The 20,013-nt window shown below is 35.8% G+C and overlaps 1 protein-coding gene across 7 annotated transcripts in view; it reads left to right on the top strand.

Annotated features, from left to right (window-relative positions):
- DNM1L (dynamin 1 like) overlaps positions 1–20,013 on the top strand; it is a 62,460-nt gene that overhangs the window by 17,804 nt on the left and 24,643 nt on the right. For 4 of the 7 annotated variants that reach the window (XM_060166586.1, XM_060166592.1, XM_060166590.1 and 1 more), the window contains exons 2-5: positions 11,629–11,776; positions 17,043–17,089; positions 17,498–17,569; positions 18,812–18,898. In XM_060166586.1, coding sequence (XP_060022569.1) covers positions 11,629–11,776; positions 17,043–17,089; positions 17,498–17,569; positions 18,812–18,898 — 354 coding nt within the window. Of the gene's footprint in view, positions 1–11,628; positions 11,777–15,534; positions 15,574–17,042; positions 17,090–17,497; positions 17,570–18,811; positions 18,899–20,013 lie in introns of all 7 variants that reach the window. The other 3 variants (XM_060166591.1, XM_060166588.1, XM_060166587.1) reach the window with 1 other exon arrangement.

The following is a 20,013-nucleotide window of genomic DNA, read 5'->3' as shown; positions in this document are numbered from 1 at the left end:
CACATATATATTCCTAGTTTGCTCACTTATACTGCTGTAATCTAGTATATGAATATATCAAAATTTCTCCTCTCCTTGAATATTTGAGTGTTTGCCCTTGTTTGCTATAGCAGTTTTAGTAAACAACAGTGCTGGAAACATTCCTATGAATGCTTCATTGTACACGTTTGAGAATTTCTCTAAAGTATCAAGTAGTGGAATTACTAGACTGTAGGGTATATGTATTTTCATTTTTACTTGATATTCTTACTTGCTCCTCAGAATGTTTGTAACCATTTACATTCCCATGTACAGAGTGGAGTTTGTTTATTTGTTTATACCTATACTTTGTATTGTCACATTTTAAATTTATGGTATTTCATTGTCCTTTTTATTGCAGTTCCCTGATTACTAATAAGTTGGAGCAACTTATTTCTTGGCTCTTTGTGGTTCTGTTGTGAGTTTCTGTTCATATCTCTGCACATGATTTTCTATTATAGTATTCATCTTTTTCTTAATGGTTTGTAAGAGTCACTTTTACATTTTGGTTGCTAATTCTTTGTCAGTTACATGAGTCAGAAATATTTTCCCCCAATTATTGGGGCTTCCCTGGTGGTGCAGTGGTTGGGAATCCACCTGCCAATGCAGGCGACACGGGTTCGAACCCTGGTCTGGGAAGATCCCACATGCTGCAGAGCAACTAAGCCCGTGCACCACAACTACTGAGCCTGCGCTCGAGAGCCCACGAGCCACAACTACTGAGCCCACGTGCCACATCTACTGAAGCCTGCACACTCTAGAGCCCGTACTCTAGAGAAGCCACTGCAATGAGAAGCCCGTGCACCACAACAGAGTAGCCCCTGCTCACTGCAACTAGAGAGAAAGCCCGTGCACAGCAAGGAAGACCCAACGCAGCCAAAAAATAAATAAATAAATATTTTTTAAAAAGAAATATTTTCCCCCAATTATTTTGTATGAGTAAAATAAATTTTAATTTTGCAGTAGTTGAATTAACAATCTTTTCTTCTCTAGTTTGTACTTTCTATCTCAAAGTCATGAAAATATTCTTATGTTCTCTAATGTATAAAGTCATGATTTTTAACAGTTGTTTATAATTGTTCTGGAATTTGTGAAATGTATAGTTAACTGGTTTTTACCATGTCCATAGAGTTGTGCAACCATCACCATGATCTAATTATATATTGTATCATCCCCAAAGGAAAGCTTGTATCCACTAGCAGTCACTCCCTACTCTCCTCTGCCCCCAATGTTAGACAGCCACTTAATCTACTTTCTTGCTTCTTCTGGACATTTCATGTAAACAGAATCAAATAATATGTGGTATTTTGTGACTGACTTCTTTCACATAGTATAATGTTCCATATTATAGCATGTATCAGTACTTTATTCCTTTTTATGACTGAATAATATTAAAAAACTTACATAAAGCTAAACATTAGTCTGAGTATTTCAAAGTGGGTTAAATTTCTTTGTTGGGGATTCTGGGAAGATGACAGCAGTGGTAGAATAGTTTCCTAATCCTTGTATGACTTTCCCATAAAAACAGAACAAATAAAATAGGAAAACTCAAAATCCATGAAGAACATTTAGAAGAAAATTAGTTGAGCATGTATCTCTCTACAAACACTCAAACACCAGTAGTTTGGGGATAGACCACTAACAGCTCCAAGACCTGTGTATTATTGTGTATGAAAGAAGACTAAGGAAGCAATGGAACTTCAAATGAATGTGAGAATTGAAAAATAGCCAAAAGGCAATCACTGGAAAGCCTGGAGGGCCAGTTTACGAATACCAGCTGAAACTAGGAGGAGTTTTGCACACACTGATAATGGGTGAGTGAAAGAGGTCTTTTGTAAACCCTTAAGGGACTGGAGGACCTTGAAACTTCTAAAACCAACCAAAGCTACCTTCCAGGACCAATCTGCACATGAGAAGGAATTGACATTACAATTAAACATCCCCTGAAGAATACAAAGAAAAGAGAAGGTCCAGATAAAAGTGGTAGAGAGGAACAGAATCAAGATATCTCAGAAAACAAAGAACTTTATTTCCAAACACTGTACAAAAACAAGAGGGAGTTTTAGAGTGAAGTTAGAATAGCTATTCTAGGCCAAAACTCCTTCTGAAACTTCAGGAAAATGAACTTCATTTAAATATCAGCAATATGAAATGATTGTTGTCAAAAGTTTACAAAGTATCTGAAGAAAAATGGGACTCTAAATAGCATTCCTATAGACAATGAAAGCACACCAGAAAGACGTCCACAAAACAGATGAAAACCATTAGATATTAAGACAAAAGGCAAGACAAAAGACACTATAATCAGAATAAGGCATTTCAAAAAACAAAGTTTGCATAAGAAAAAATTTTTTTAAATGCTAGGTGGTAGAACTTTGTGAAATATTAGAATTGAAAGAAAATTTATTTTAGAAATGACAAATTAGAAGAAAAACACCAGGGCATATAAACATAACGGATAATACCTTTGAAAGAGAAAGATGTTGAAAAGGAGGAAGACATTTTTAAAGATGGGATAAAAAGGAGCTGTAAAAAGAATTTGATAGAAATTGACATATTGAAAACAGGCAAGGAAGATCCAACATATGTATAATAGGAATCCCCAAAGAAGAAAAAAATGATGGCAAGGGAGCAGAACAGATACGAAAACTTACAATTTAACTGAATTAAAAACAGACTTGGAACTCCATTTTGAAAGAGCTCAGCACATGCCTGAGAACATTGACACAGCAAGACCAACACTAAGACACAGTCTAGTAAAATTATTGAACTTTAAAGGAAAAATAAAAATTCTTCAGGCTTCTAAGCAAAATCAGGGAAGGAAAATCAGATTATTATATTTTTCAACAGTAAAAATTTATGAGAGAAGATCTGTTCTTATTATGAGAGAATTTATGAGAAAAGACACAATTTATTATGGAATTCCATATTTAAGGTACTCAAGAAAGCACGAGCCCAATATTTTACATATAACCAAACTGTTTTTCAAGTACAAAAGTCACAAACTGTTATCAGTGTGCTAGAACTGAAGAATATTGTTCCCATTGGCTCTTCCTGAGGAATCTTCAGGAAGAGAATCAAAATGACTAGAGAGACATTAATATAAGGACTGACAGTACTATACATATACTTGTAGAACCAAGACTTAGTGGGGTTAAAAAAAGGAGGAAGTACAGTCTGTAAACAGATGAGAAGGAGAATAGAGGAATCATGTGCAAAATATTTAAAAAACTATTTTCAGTAATCATATTGGTGGTAGTAGTATTGGTATTATGATTTGGAGACTGTGTGTAATGTGAAATAAAAAGCAAATGAGTGTTTTCTTTTAATTTGGCCACAAACTGTGTCCTTGAGAACCAAGATTCTCAGTATAGAAGAAAGAAGATAGAGATGACTCATACTGAGAGATGTATGTGTGTGTGTAGGGTGGATGGGCCAAATAACCCTCTTCCCCAGAAAACAAATCCAGCAAGAAGAAATTAACAGTATTAAAAATAAATAATTACAAAATGAAATCAATAAAATACAGACTTGACCAATAAAATCAATATAATAGTCAATTGGGAAATCTGGTCAGAAAAAAGAACATAAAGATAAAATATTAGAGGACCTGGAGACTGTCATATAGATTGAAGTAAGCCAGAAAGAGAAAAACAGATATCATATATTAATGCATATATGTGGAATCTATAAAAATGGTGAAGATGGGGCTTCCCTGGTGGCGCAGTGGTTGAGAGTCCGCCTGCCGATGCAGGGGACATGGGTTCGTGCCCCGGTCCGAGAAGATCCCACATGCCGCGGAGCGGCTGGGCCCGTGAGCCATGGCCGCTGAGCCTGCGCTTCCGGAGCCTGTGCTCCACAACAGGAGAGGCCACAACAGTGAGAGGCCTGCGTACAGGAAAAACAAAAACAAAAACAAACAAACAAACAAAATGGTGAAGATGAACCTATTTGCAAAGCCAAAATAGAGACATAGATGTAGAGAACAAACGTGTGGACACCAGGGGGAAAAGGGGTGGGTGGGTGGGATGACTTGGGAGATTGGGATTGACATATATATATGCCTAGGTATAAAATAACTAATAAGGACCTGCTGTATAGCATGGGGAACTCTACTCAGTGCTCTGTGGTGACCTAAATGGGAAGGAAATCCAAAAAGGAGGGGACATGTGTATACATATGGCTGGTTCACTTTGCTGTGCAGCAGGAGCTTGCACAACATTGTAAAGCAACTATACCCCAATTAAAAAAAAATTTTTTTTAAATGGGGGAAAAAGATAAATACTAGAAATAAGAAGAGTGAACAATTTCTAAGAATATTATAAGTATTTATGCTTATAAATTTGAAAATCCATGAGAATTACTTGACTTTTCTGGATAGATTTTTAATCAAACACATAAAGAACAGGAAATTTCCGTGTTTTTTTTTAACATCTTTATTGGAGTATAATTGCTTTACAATGGTATGTTAGTTTCTGCTGTATAACAGTGAATCAGCTATATGTATACATATATCCCCATATCTCCGCCCTCTTGCGTCTCCCTCCCACTCTCCCTATCCCACCCCTCTAGGTGGTCACAAAGCACCTAGCTTACCCCTCCCCATCCCTGTGTCCTCAAGTCCATTCTCTACGTCTGCATCTTTATTCCTGTCTTGCCCCAGTTTCATCAGAACCCTTTTTTTTTTAGATTCCATATATGTGTGTTAGCATACAGTCTTTTTCTCTTTCTGACTTACTTCACTCTGTATGACAGACTCTAGGTCCATCCACCTCACTACAAATAACTCAATTTCGTTTCTTTTTATGGTTGAGTAATATTCCATTGTATATATGTGCCACATCTTCTTTATCCCTTCATCTGTCAATGGACATTTAGGTTGCTTCCATGTCCTGGCTATTGTAAATAGTGTTGTAATGAACATTGTGGTACAGGTCTCTTTTTTATTTTTATTTTTTAACACCTTTATTGGAGTATAATTGCTTTACAATGGTGTGTTAGTTTCTGCTTTATAACTAAGTGAATCAGCTATACATATACATATACCCCATATCTCCTCCCTCTTGTGTCTCCCTCCCACCCTCCCTATCCCACCCCTCTAGGAGGTCACAAAGCACGGAGCTGATCTCCCTGTGCTATGCAGCTGCTTCCCACTAGCTACGTCAGTGCCACTCTCTCACTTCGATCCAGCATACCCTTCCCCCTCCCTGTGCCCTCAAGTCCATTCTCTATGTCTGTGTCTTTATTCCTGCCCTGACCCTAGGTTCTTCAGAACCATTTTTTTTTTCTAGACTCCATATATATATGTGTTAGCATATGGTACTTGTTTTTCTCCTTCTGACTTACTTCACTCTTAGTCCATCTACCTCACTACAAATAACTCAATCTTGGATTCCTTTTATTTCTTTTTCTTCTCTGATTGCTGTGGCTAAAACTTCCAAAAGTATGTTGAATAATAGTGGTGAGAGTGGGCAACTGTGTCTTGTTCCTGATCTTATAGGAAATAGTTTCAGTTTTTCACCATTGAGGATGATGTTGGCTGTGGGTTTGTCATATATGGCCTTTATTATATTGAGGTAGGTTCCCTCTATGACTACTTTCTGGAGAGTATCATAAATGGGTGTTGAATTTTTTTGAAAGCTTTTTCTGCATCTATTGAGATGATCATATGGTTTTTATCCTTCAATTTGTTAATATGGTGTATTGCATTGATTGATTTGCATATATTGAAGAATCCTTGCATTCCTGGGGTAAACCCCATTTGATCATGGTGTGTGATTCTTTAAATGTGCTGTTGGATTCTGTTTGCTAGTGTTTTGTTGAGGATGTTTGCCTCCATGTTCATCAGTGATATTGGCCTGTACTGTTCTTTTATTGTGACATCTTTGTCTGGTTTTGGTATCAGGGTGATGGTGGCCTCGTAGAATGAGTTTGGGAGTGTTCCTTCCTCTGCAATTTTTTGGAAGAGTTTGAGAAGGATAGATGTTAGTTCTTCTCGAAATGTTTGATAGAATTCACCTGTGAAGCCATCAGGTCCTGGGCTTTTGTTTGTTGGAAGATTTTGAATCACAGTTTCAATTTCAGTGCTTGTGATTGGTCTGTTTATATTTTCTATTTCTTCCTGGTTCAGTCTCGGAAGGTTGTGCTTTGCTTTTTTTTTTTTTTTTGAAGGTTGTGCTTTTCTAAGAATTTGTCCATTTCTTCCAGGTTGTCCATTTTATTGGCATATAGTTGCTTGTAGTAATCTCTCATGATCCTTTGTATTTCTGTAGTGTCTGTTGTTGCTTCTCCATTTTCATTTCTAATTCTGTTGATTTGAGTCTTCTCCCTTTTCTTCTTGATGAGTCTGGCTAATGGTTGATCAATTTAGTTTATCTTCTCAAAGGACCAGCTTTTAGTTTTATTGATCTTTGCTATTATTTCCTTCATCTCTTTTTCATTTATTTCTGATCTAATCTTTATGATTTCTTTCCTTTTGCTAACTTTGGGGGTTTTTTTTGTTCTTTCTCTAATTGCTTTAGGTGTAAGATTAGGTGGTTTATTTGAGATTTTTCTTGTTTCTTGAGGTAGGATTGTATTGCTATAAACTTCCCTCTTAGAACTGCTTTTGCTGCATCCCATAGGTTTTGGGTCATGATGTTTTCGTTGTCATTTGTTTCTAGGTATTTTTTGATTTCCTCTTTATTTCTTCAGTGCTCTCTTGGTTATTAAGTAGTGTATTGTTTAGCCTCCGTGTGTTTGTTTTTTTTTTAAGTTTTTTTCCTGTAATTGATATCTAGTCTCAAAGCGTTGTTGTTGGAAAAGACACTTGATACGATTTCATTTTTCTTAAATTTACCAAGGCTTGATTTGTGACCCAACATATGATCTAGTCTGGAGAATGTTCCATGAGCACTTGAGAAGAAAGTGTATTCTGTTATTTTTGGATGGAATGTCCTATAAATATCAATTAAGTCCATCTTGTTTAATGTGTAATTTAAAGCTTGTGTTTCCTTATTTGTTTTCATTTTGGTTGATCTGTCCATTGGTGAAAGTGAAGTGTTAAAGTCCCCTACTATGATTGTGTTACTGTCTATTTCCCGTTTTGTGGCTGTTAGCATTTGCCTTATGTATCGAGGTGCTCCTATGTTGGGTGCATAAATATTTACAATTGTTATATCTTCTTCTTGGATTGATCCCTTGATCATTATGTAGTGTCCTTCTTTGTGTCTTGTAATAGTCTTTATTTTAAAGTGCATTTTGTCTGATATGAGAATTGCAACTCCAGCTTTCTTCTGATTTCCATTTGCATGAAATATCTTTTTCCATTCCCTCACTTTCAGTCTGTATATGTCTCTAGGTCTGAAGTGGGTCTCTTGTAGACAGCATATATACAGGTCTTGTTTTTGTATCTATTCAGCCAGTCTATGTCTTTGGGTTGGAACATTTAATCCGTTTACATTAAAGGTAATTATCGATATGTATGTTCCTATTACCATTTTCTTAATTGTTTTGGGTTTGTAATTGTAGGTCTTCTCCTTTTCTTGTGTTTCCTGCCTAGAGAAGTTCCTTTAGCATTTGTTGTAAAGCTGGTTTGGTGGTGCTGAATTCTCTTAAATTTTGCTTGTCTGTAAGGTTTTTAATTTCTCCGTGGAATCTGAATGAGATCCTTGCTGTGTAGAGTAATCTTGGTTGTAGGTTTTTCCCTTTCATCGCTTTAAATATGTCCTGCCACTCCCTTCTGGCTTGCAGAGTATCTGCTGAAAGATCAGCTGTTAACCTTATGGGGATTCCCTTGTATGTTATTTTTTGCTTTTCCCTTGCTGGTTTTAATATTTTTTCTTTGTACCTAATTTTTGATAGTTTGATTAATATGTGTCTTGGTGTGTTTCTCCTGGGATTTATCCTGTATGGAACTCTCTGTGCCTCCTAAACTTGATTGACTATTTCCTTTCCCATGTTAGGGAAGTTTTCAATTAAAATCCTTCAGATATTTTCTCAGACCCTTTCTTTTTCTCTTCTTCTTCTGGGACCCCTATAATTTGAATGTTGGTGCATTTAATGTTGTCCCAGAGGTCACTGAGACTGTCCTTGATTCTTTTCATTCTTTTTTCTTTATTCTGCTCTGCGGTAGTTATTTCCACTATTTTATTTTCCTGGTCACTTATCTGTTCTTCTGCCTCAGTTATTCTGCTATTGATTCCTTCTAGAGAATTTTCAATTCCATTTATTGTGTTGTTCATCATTGTTTGTTTGCTCTTTAGTTCTTCTAGGTCCTTGTTAAAAGTTTCTTCTATTTTTTCCATTCTATTTCCAAGATTTTGGATATCTTTACCATTATTCTCTGAATTCTTTTTTAGGTATAGTGCCTATTTCCTCTTCCTTTGTTTGGTCTGCTGGGTTTTTACCTTGCTCCTTAATCTGCTCTGTGTTTCTTTGTCTTCTCATTTTGCTTAGCTTACTGTGTTTGTGGTCTCCTTATCGCAGGCTGCAGGTTCATAGTTCCTGTTGTTTTTGGTGTCTGCCTTCTTTGGGTGAGGTTGGTTTAGTGGCTTGTTTAGGCTTTCTGGTGGAGGGGACTGGTGCCTGTGTTCTGGTGGGTGGGGCTGGATCTTGTCTTTCTGGTGGGCAGGGCCGTGTCTGGTGGTGTGTTTTGGGGTGTCTGTGAACTTAGTATGATATTAGGCAGCCTCTGTGCTAATGGGTGGGGTTGTGTTCTTGTCTTGGTAGTTGTTCGTCATGGGGCGTCCAGCATTGGAGCTTGCTGGCCTTTGGGTGGAGCTGGGTCTTTGTGTTGAGACAGAGATCTCTGGGAGAGCTCTCACAGATTGATATTGCATGGGGCTGGGTGGTCTCTGTTGGTCCAACGTCCTGAACTCGGTCTCCCACTTCGGAGGCTCAGGCCTGACACTAGGCTGGAGCACCAAGACCCTGTCAGCCACATGGCCAGGTACGTGGAGATTTTCTTGCCTTTTGGGAAGTCTGAGGTCCTCTGCCAGTGTTCAGTAGGTGTTCTATAGGAGTTGTTCCACATGTAGATGTATTTTTTTTTGTGTGTGTGTGGTATGCGGGCCTCTCACTGTTGTGGCCTCTCCCGTTGCGGAGCACAGGCTCCGGATGCGCAGGCTCAGTGGCCATGGCTCACGGGCCCAGCTGCTCCGCGGCATATGGGATCTTCCCGGACCAGGGAAGGAACCCGTGTCCCCTGAATCGGCAGGTGGACTCTCAACCACTGCACCACCAGGGAAGCCCTGTAGATGTATTATTATTATTATTTTTATGCGGTACGCGGGCCTCTCACTGCTGTGGCCTCTCCCGTTGAGGAGCACAGGCTCTGGACGCACAGGCCCAGCGGCCACAGCTCATGGGCCTAGCCGCTCCACGGCATGTGGGATCCTCCCAGACTGGGGCACGAACCCGTGTCCCCTGCATCGGCAGGCAGACTCTCAGCCACTGTGCCACCAGGGAAGTCCCTGTAGATGTATTTTTGATGTATCTGTGGGGCAGAAGCTGATCTCCATGTCTTACTCCTCTGCCATCTTGAAGGTCCCCATTGCATGTTGTTTAAATTATTTTAGAGTACAGAAAAGAAATGGGGGAAGCACCCATTTTACTTATGAGAGCGGCAAACCTGGACTCCAAAACGTAGCAAAACCGGATGTGCCACATAATCTTAAATTTGACACTCCTTATCCACTCAACATTAGTTTTCTCCATCATAGGGGACCTTTCTGGACAATAGGAATGTCCTCTGCCTATTGGGTTTGGAAATGGGGAGCCTTGGCAGGACTTAGAGAAAGGAGGAGACTAAAGTCTGGGTATTTATTCCCCTGGCTTACTTCCTATGTGTAGGTGCCTTTGGCTGGCTCTCTAAAAGTTCTCATCCATCTTTTGGAGCTTGTGAGTGATAAGAGCTGCTCTGTCATTACCAGCCCACGTTATTGCACTATCCCTTGTGATCCCCCTCTTCCAAAACTTTGTAAATAGTCCACTTGTAAATAAACTTTCCTTAAATTATTCTAACTTGAATGGGCCATCTGTTTCTTGTAGACCCTTTCTGATACAGTAGATGAGTTTAGGGTGTTTGCTTTTGTAGAAGTATGAAATTAGAAGATGTACTAGTTTTGACTAAGAAAAAATACAGTAAGGAAAACATTCTGTTACAGAAAAATATGAATTACAAAGTTGAACAAATAGAAAATTTGTAAACATTTATGTATAATATAAAAATGCATAATAGAGACAAGTTTATATATTATTTGATTATGTACTGTTTATTAGTATTGTGTCTATGTTAAATTTCCTCACTGTGATCATTGTAGTGTGGTTATATAGTAGAATGCCCTTATTCTTAGAGATATGCCACTATATTTAGGGATGAAATGTCATGACATATTAACCTGCTCTCAAAAGGGACAGCAAAAGAAAAGATGTGTGTGTGTAAGAAGAGACATAAAGCAAATGTGTCAAAATACTAATAATTAGTTAAGGTATATGGTACTTTTGTTGCAGTATATGGGTATTCACTGTTAATATTCTTGCAACTCTTGTGGCTTTGAAATTTTCAAAATAAAAAGTTGGGGGAAAATATTCAAAACAACAAAAAATAAATACTTATATGGATAAAGATCTTTATAAACTAATAAGACACATAATAAATACACCAGCATTTGAACAAGCAAATCACTGAAGGAGAAATACAAAAGGCCCTTAAACAAAGTGATACTAGGCTGAATAATAAAGAAATGCAAATTTAAATGAACTGTCAGTGTTTATCTATCAAAAAAAAGTAGCAAAGACTCAAAAAAGTGGTAATGCCCAATGCTGATGGGGATGCAGCAGATTGAACATAAAGCATAGCTTGGTGCCCCCCATCTTGTAGTGTGCAGTCTGGTAGTATCTGAATGCATAAAATCTGTATGCTCTTTAATCACAGCAATTTCATTTAATGAACTAAGTAAATCTAATGAGGTAATAGGATAAGTGAGTAAGGTTATATGTACAAAGTATGTTTATTGCAGCATTGTTAATAGTGGCAAAGACCATTTAAATGTCCATCAGTTGGGGTTTGGTTTTACATACAGAATACTATTTAACTATTAAGCACAGAAGTAAATATATTGATATGGAATGATATCCCTGATTGTTATATTAAAAATAAAAGTGGGTTAGAGAAAAATACACGTAGTACTACTATCCCATTTAAAGTAAAATATCTACATATTCTGGGCATAATTTTATGTATACCAATATTATATAGGTTTTGAAAATACCTAATATTATATGGTTGAGAGTATCAGAAAAGGTAGGAAAATTATGGGGAATTGGGGCTTTCATATTGTCACTCTCTTTTGTTTTGAGTTATAAATTTTTATATATCCCATGAAATAATCATAGATATTGTTACCACATAACTAATTGATTTTGCACTAGGGTATATATCTTCTCTTTTTGTACTTTTTTATTTTAAAGAAATAAAGATCATATAATAGATAATAAACTTCATTTTAAACTTTCATTTTAAAAGACTTGGCAATAATTTTTTTTTAAGTAATTATATAGCATAGTCTTACTGAGTTACAAAAAAACCTGTTAAGAAACTCATTTTGCTCTTGTGTATTCCGTTTTCAGAGCAGTGGAAAGAGCTCAGTGCTAGAAAGCCTAGTGGGGAGGGACCTGCTTCCCAGAGGCACTGGTATTGTCACCCGGAGACCTCTCATTCTGCAGCTAGTCCATGTTTCACCCGAAGATAAACGAAAAACAACAGGAGAAGAAAATGGTAAATTTTAGAATTGGAATATAAATTATTTAAAAATTCTTCATTTTTGGTCCAATCTTCAAAAGATATGAGCTAATTAGAAATTAGTGGCTGTAGCAAAATCAGGAGTCTTGTGAAGAAAAGTGGTATGCGTCTTTTCTCATGTTAAAAAAGAGTAATTTTTGTTGTTTTTGAGGACCGTGAGTCAACTTGTTTGAAAAAGAACCTTTTTGGTAATTCAGTTTAGTAAACTGTTGTTAATGCTATTTAGTGGGGGATCTAGTGAGCTACTTGGTAAATGAGAATCAGTTATTTTTAAACGTTTTTGTGTCTTTTGGAGTGTTTTAAACTTTTTTTCCTTGTGTTTAAAATAATGTTTTTGCTTTTTCACTTTGTTTTAGAATTTAAATATTTTCTTTTTTTTGCCACGCCACGCGGCACACGGGATCTTAGTTCCCCGACCAGGGATCGAACCTGTGCCCCCTGTAGTGGAAGCGCAGGGTCTTAACCACTGGACCACCAGGGAAGTCCCTAGAATTTAAATATTTTAGATTCTAGTTTAAATATTTACTTTTAAATAAAATTAAAATGATTTAGCTTTTCAGCATGACAATGTTATCTTACCTTCCCTTTTCTGGTCTTGCCATGTGTCTGCTAATTTTGAATCTTTGGCCCTTCAATCTAAGATGAATATTATTATTTATTTATTTATTTATTTATTTTGCAGTATGCGGGCCTCTCACTGTTGTGGCCTATCCTGTTGCGGAGCACAGGCTCTGGACGCGCAGGCTCAGCGGCCATGGCTCACGGGCCTGGCCACTCCACGGTATGTGGGATCTTCCCGGACCGGGGCAGAAACCCGTGTCCCCTGCATTGGCAAGTGGACTCTAAACCACTGCGCCACCAGGGAAGCCCTAAGATGAATATTATTTTTAGAAAGAGTTTTTTTTAAAAAAATTATTATTATTTTTGCCACTCCACGTAGCATGAGGTATCTTAGTTCCCCGACCGGGGATTGAACCTACGCTCCCTGCAGTGGAAGCATGGTGTCTTAACCACCAGACTGCCAGGGAGGTCCCTAATTATTATTATTTTTTTTACTATCCTGCTCTTGCTAAGGCTTACCTATATAGCACATACTTTTTAGAGTCCTCCCTCACCCAAATAGTAAACGTGGAGTATCATGATAAGAAAATATGCACCATCCTTTATAGCAGTTCTTCTTTGGTTAAACTGAAAATATTTTTTTTTTTTTTTTTTGCGGTATGTGAGCCTCTCACTGTTGTGGCCTCTCCCGTTGCGGAGCACAGGCTCCGGACGCGCAGGCTCAATGGCCATGGCTCACGGGCCCAGCCGCTCCGCGGCATGTGGGATCTTCCTGGACCGGGGCACGAACCCGCGTCCCCTTCATCGGCAGGCGGACTCTCAACCACTGCACCACCAGGGAAGCCCTAAGACACACTATCTTTATTAGCATGTTTTAAATTGCCTATTAAATATGTATCCTCTATTAATCATACTTTTACATTAGTGAGGTTTGGAATATTTGATGAGAGTAATATGTTTAATCTTCAGTGTTTGGGTCACATTTTGTCTTATTTATAAAAGTCTATAAAATGTTCTAAGTATTAAATTGCATTTGCAGCAGAGTACCATGTTTGTTTCTCATTCTGCAGAGATCTGTTTTCAGTGAAGTTTCATTCTGTTTCTTATATTCTAATCTAAGATGGGATGATAATTTGATGCAATTGGAGTTACTTTAATTTCTGTATCTGATCTTTTCCTTTACTTATTATAGGAGCATTGTTGTGATAGTTTGATTTTTTTTTTAAAGGGGAAAAAAAAAGACCTGTCATGAGCATCTACAATGACTACAGAAAGTTAATCGCTAAAGCAAGTTAATGAAGTTGTAGATGTTAACATATAATGATATAATGATAAATATTTTTGGATAGACTGCCAGAGGATATGTAGGAGTCTTTTAATTATATTAGGTAGCTTCTTGGTATATTATTCATCGCTTTGCTTTTCTGTAATATTTCTTTATTATTGAAATTCTGAACCTTGAATTTAATCATTTTGGACTAATTTATGGTCCAGCTTCAAATGTATAGAATAACTCTTTAAAAATTTCATTCTCACTAACATCATCAATTTTACCAAATACCTTAAACTAAGACTTCAAGAAACTGTATGGTGTTAAGTCTGTTGCTTTTAACTCTTCATTTTCTTCAGTCACCTTGAAAAGGGCAGATGATATCCTGTCTCTCAGAAACTATTTGCAGATGTGGGCAGTGTTTCTGGAAGGGGTGTACATTTCAGCTATAGAAGTGTCAGTTCCTTGGTATCTCTTTGTTTGTATGTCCACTCTGTTTTGTTGATGTCTCTTCTTGGTGGTTGGTCAGTAAATCTGCATATCTTTACCTATATATATATATATTTTTTTTTTCCCAAGCTTTGTGCTTATTTTTTATATTAAAAAACATAAAACCTCACTTCAAATGACAACTCAGCCACCCAGAACACAAAATAGATTTTGTAAATTTTGAGTACTAAATGTCATATATATTATTAATAACTAGAATAGTTCTTTAACTTCTCATCAGAGCCCATTTATCCTTAGGATAAACAGTTCTACCTTACCACAAATCATTCTACCCTAGAGGAAATTAGGAACAGTGAAGCAGGAGACAGCCAGAAGAGTATGAACTACCTGACAGCCTGGCAACCATACAGGAGAAAGGGGGGGAAAACATAAAGACAGGAGAACTTCAAAAAAAGAAAAAATCAGTGTCTAACCATTTTGTATAGGGATTTGTAGCCTCAAAGGGCTCTATTATGTAACAAAGGTATAAGTTACCATTAATAGGTAAGTTTAAGAGCAGTGGATTCTAACATGACATGGAGCAGTATAATCCATTTTAAATATAGGTCCATCAAAACTGGCTAAACTATTTAAGTATTACTATGTATAATTCAATTATCAGGAAAATTTATATAACATGAGATCCCTCATTCTGCCAACTACATAGGATAATTGAGGTGTCAATATATAGATTTATAGTATTTCTCATCTTGCCCCCCACTTCTGCCAATGTAAAAGAATTTTCTGATAAAATCTTATTAAAAACAAAAACTGTTTTCAAGTGAGATGGTGATTTAGTTTGAACTCTATGATTACCTTTTATATATTTATAAGAAATAAATTAAGTTTTCCTCAGATCTCCTTGTAGACTAAATCCAAAAGTAGCATGCTGACTAAAGACCAAAATTGTTTCTGTGGTGTTCTGTTAAATTCAATATATATTTCAAAGAAAATAATCCCTTAGAAAGCTCAATTGGTAAATACGTTCATATTTACTTTAAAGGTTTTGAAAGATGTGTTTGATATGTTTTGTAGATTTTTTTCCACTAGGTAATTTATCTTTACCCATAGTTATCAGATGTCTAAGACAAATTTTTGAATAGTAAATTAATTTTAATCCACTTTGTTAAAATTAGAAACCAGAGGTGATATAATTAGGTGTAATGGAAAATAAAAAATAAATTATGGCACACTATATACTTCATTTGTGTCATTTAAAATATTATATAATCCCTCTAATTATAACTAATTGTAATGGAAGTTTTCTAGTTGTAAATTTGGAATAATTGAATGCATTTGAAATGGCATTTGAAATGTGTTCAGGTTTTTTGCACACTTGATTTTTTAGAAAGGTTTCAAATATTAGGGATAAGCACTAAACTTATCATTCTGTGCTGTTTCTCTTTAACTACAGACCCTGCTACATGGAAAAACTCAAGACACCTTTCTAAAGGTTTCCTTTATCCATTTGTTTTTGGCCCTTCTTTTCCTATTGTGCCTGCATGTGTGCTTTTGTACTCTTACAGGCTGTGTGCATTTTTTTTCTTCCATTTTTATTTGCCTATCCACATTGATTGATTGCAGGTGTTAGTGGTTCTTGTTACCTTTTGGCATTGCATCAGAATGCAGGCTTTTTTTGGTGGTGAATGTAATTTATTTTATTTTTATTTTTAAAAACATGCTTGTGAAGCCAGGCCTCTTCTATATGATAAGGTAAATTAAGAACACTCCTTTGGTATATAGTACTTGCCTCTGAGTTCTATTCATCTAGATTACTCCAGTTCTCCAATGAGACTTCTTGGAAGAAGGTACTAAGCTTCAAGTAGGTGAGCATTTTACTTGCAAAAAGGATCCAGTTTCTTTACCTTTATCCCACCAAAGAAATTGATCCACCTTTTCCTCAGTAAATATTTATTTGAATATCTTACAGTCATTTTAATTTAATCTCAGGTGGCTGGTATGTGTTATTCATAAACTTAATCATTAAGACGTTTGAAACTCTGAATTTGGCAAAAACAGAATAGCTGTGCTTCGGGGAGGCAAAGTTAGTTTACCTTTCTACAATTAAGCATTTCTAGCTTTTCTGGGAAAATCAGAACAAAATTTGCTCTCCAAGTCTCAGATCACTCAAAACAGTACCTGCAGTGAATAAATTTTCCTTTTTTCAGCAAGTGCAAGAGGAGCAGACCTATTATTGGAAACTACTGGCGAGTAGCAACTCCATACAGGGCATATGCCAGGTTCCCCACACCCCATGCCATTTCATTTCTTACCTACCTTCAATTCCAAGGGAGAACATAATCTTGTTCCTGGGGGGGAAAAATCACGTTGAAAATGCATATAAATTATGGAGTAGCTTCACACTACTGAGAGAGCTCTTTAAAGTAACGACAAATTGTGACTTTATGGGTTACCAACAAGAAACCAAATTAAAATAAAAACGACAAAACAGAATGAAAAGTTAGCTGTTTCATTCACATATTGCAAATTTTTATGAGTTACATGTAAATCTATTATATATGCTTTTTGCATTATTATTCAGTATGACTCATAAGTTTTCTTCTTTTAGCCATTAGCTTGAGTATTTTCATCAGATAAACTGCTTTTTATGTGTAAGATATTTAAAAATAAAGTATACATATTTTACTATAATATGAGGAGAGGTAAACAATTTTATTTGTTGAAATCTAGATTTCAAATAGTGGGAAGACCTGTGAGCAACTCTGAAATTAGTCGTTTCTGAAATACCTGGTACAATTCTTAAAATGTGAGAGTATAATTTAGCAGATCTTAAAATATACGTTAACTTGTAGTTAATGGCAAAATAGGAAAAAATAATATTGTACTGCCTTTTTGAATTCCTAAATAAAGATAAAAAGTAATTTCCATAGTTTCCAATAAATGGAGTTTTTCTTTTTCCAGGGGTTGAAGCAGAAGAATGGGGTAAATTTCTTCACACCAAAAATAAGGTAATTGTAGAAGAATATGGTGAAGAAGTAACATGTTGAAAACATTTTTTTGGGGTACAAGTAGTTGATAATTTAGTTTCTTATGATTGGCAATGTAGCATTGTTATCTTGAAGCAGCTGTTCCTTATAAAATAAATCTTAACATTTCTAACCATAGTAGTTTATTTGGAAAACATTTAAGTTGAGCCCTGTTCTCTCTGAGACTCTTAACTGTTATGGGCTCAGGCAGCTTTGAAAAACTGATATAAACTATGACTCTTTGGCTCAGAAAAAATATATGTGTATATTAGAGTTTGTTTACTAATTCTCTGAAGCAGATCCATAGACATCCTTGAAATTTATCAAACCCTGCTTAAGAACTTTTAATCTTATTTTGAATACCGTGTTTTTTGTTTCAATAATTTTTAGCTTTACACAGATTTTGATGAAATTCGACAAGAAATTGAAAATGAAACAGAAAGGATTTCAGGAAATAATAAGGTAGGCATCTCTTTAGAGCTGGAAATTATACCCATTGATAAATATATCATCAAGAGTATTCTGGTCTTTGAAACTAATGGAGTATTTTCCCAAATATATAAAAACTTTATTTAATACCTTTTGTTTCTTAGAGTTTTTATATGCTATCAGATATTTCATTTAGGTGTTTATTCTTGATCTTGAGATTTATATATCACTTTATTATGTAACTTTTTAATTTAATACTTCCTACAGTGTTATCTTTTTCTGCTGGATTGACTGTATTCTAATTTAAGAAGCAATATATAACTTACAAGATCCATGTATTTTGAAGAGCTCTTTTTCTTACCTGAGTAAGGCTAGATTTACTTATGAAAGCAAACGGGAAATTAAGGGGTTTTTTTTCAATGAAAATGAAAAGTAATGTTAACAGCTGAATTGTCTTCTCAGATTCTGAGAATTTAAAGTAAATTAGGTGTCTAAGATACGATTAATTTTGACACGAGGCACTATCACTGACTCCCTTAAATGCTTCTGTTTTCTCTCTCTTCTTTCTTTATTCTTATTACTTTTCTGTTCCCTTCTCTTTTGTTGTTACCTACATTCTTGTATGGGTACGTTTAATCCCACAAGTGGGCCTTAGCTAAGTATTAATATTAAAAAATACTTATTGAGTCCTTTTATCTGCCGGATGCTGTGCTGGAGAGGTTTTTCCTGACAAAAAGGCATTTTTGGAGCCATGTTAATTTCTTTATGCCTATTCAGGATATTTGTCTCTGTTTTAGTGATTGACTAAGCTTTGTTTATTATTGGTCTCTGGGCAGGTTACCTTTTAGTTACTGCTGCTGCCGCCATACTTCCCTGATTTGGATAACTTGTTACCTATGTCTCACTCCCTGAACTCAAGAACTTCATAAATTTGGATAGTGATACATTATTCTTTTGTTCAGCACTAAGTCTATTAAACATATTTAAGAAACGTTATCTGCTGAGAATCCAGAGAAAAGAATGTGAAATAATATAGGGGAAATAAATTATGTATATCAATAGTATAAGGTTGGATGGGATTATAACCTATGGCTAGCTGCCTTATTTCCTATATGTTTCATCGGGTTTTGATTGTTGAAATGTTTTAGAAATCATGGTTTATTTAATATTTAAAAGCATCTAATGTATAATACTTAAAATGAGGTTTACTTTAGCATTTTTATTCATTGAAGTTTTAATGTGATTTTAATATGATATTTTAAAACTTATTTTTAGGGAGTAAGCCCTGAACCAATTCATCTTAAGATTTTTTCACCCAATGTTGTCAATCTGACACTTGTGGATTTGCCAGGAATGACTAAGGTAAAGAATAGTTTTTACTCATTGTGGGTATGGTCATGTTTGTTTTCACTTGAACAAATGTAGTTTTTCCTTAACCTCATATAGATTAATCAGCTTTTTTTTTGCAACTACCTTGATCTATTAGCAGCATTTGACATATTTGAGCCCTTCTTTCTCCTTGAAACACTTTCTTTACTCTGCTTCCAGGATACCACACTGTAGAGGATTATTTCTGATCTTACTGGTCACTCCTTCTCAGTCTCTTTTGCTGGTTTCTTGTCTTCCCAGTGTCTAAACAGTGAGTGCCCCAAAGCTAAGTTTTTGGACCTCTTGTCAAAGGGGTACACCTAACCTCTTGATGATTTTATCCAGTCTTATGACTTTAAATATGAGTGTCTGTATGCTGACAACACTCAAATATCTCCAGACTTGTATATTCATCTTGTATATCCACTGTCTACTTGACATACACACTTCAGATGTCTAATAGGCATTTCAAACTTGATGTGTCTAATACCAAATGCCTGATCTGTCCCTCAACCTGACTTGATCTTTCTACAGTCTCCTCCATCTTAGTAAATGGCAACTCTGTTCTGCCGGTTGCTTAGCCAAAAAGTTTGTAGTCATCCTTGATACTTCTTATCCTATACCCTACTTTCTCTGTCAGCAAATCCTCTAGCTCTCCTTACCTTTAAAATACAGGCATACCTTGGAGATATTGCAGGTTTGGTTCCAGACCACGACAATAAAGTGAATATTGCAATAAAGTGAATATCGCAATAAAGCAAATCACACAAATTTTTTGTTTATCCAGTGCATATAAAAGTTATGTTTACACTATACAGTCAACCCTTGAACAAGGGTTTGAACTGCATGGGTCCACTTATATGTGGATTTTTTTCAATAAATATATTGGAAAATTCTTCTGGAGATTTGTGACAATTTGAAAAAACTTGCAGACAACTGCATAGCCTAGAAATACTGAAAAAATTAATAAAAATTAACTTACAAATCTATTATAAAAAGTTAAAATTTATCAAAACCTATGCACACACAGACTGTACATGGTGCCGTTTGAAGCAGAAAGAAATGTAAACAAATGTAAAGATGCAGTATTTAATCATAACTGCGTAAGA

Source organism: Lagenorhynchus albirostris, chromosome 11 (genome assembly GCF_949774975.1).
Source record: "Lagenorhynchus albirostris chromosome 11, mLagAlb1.1, whole genome shotgun sequence".
Taxonomy (NCBI): Eukaryota; Metazoa; Chordata; class Mammalia; order Artiodactyla; family Delphinidae; genus Lagenorhynchus; species Lagenorhynchus albirostris.
Note: the sequence above shows the minus strand (reverse complement) of the source record. Positions and strands in the feature narration are given on the sequence as shown.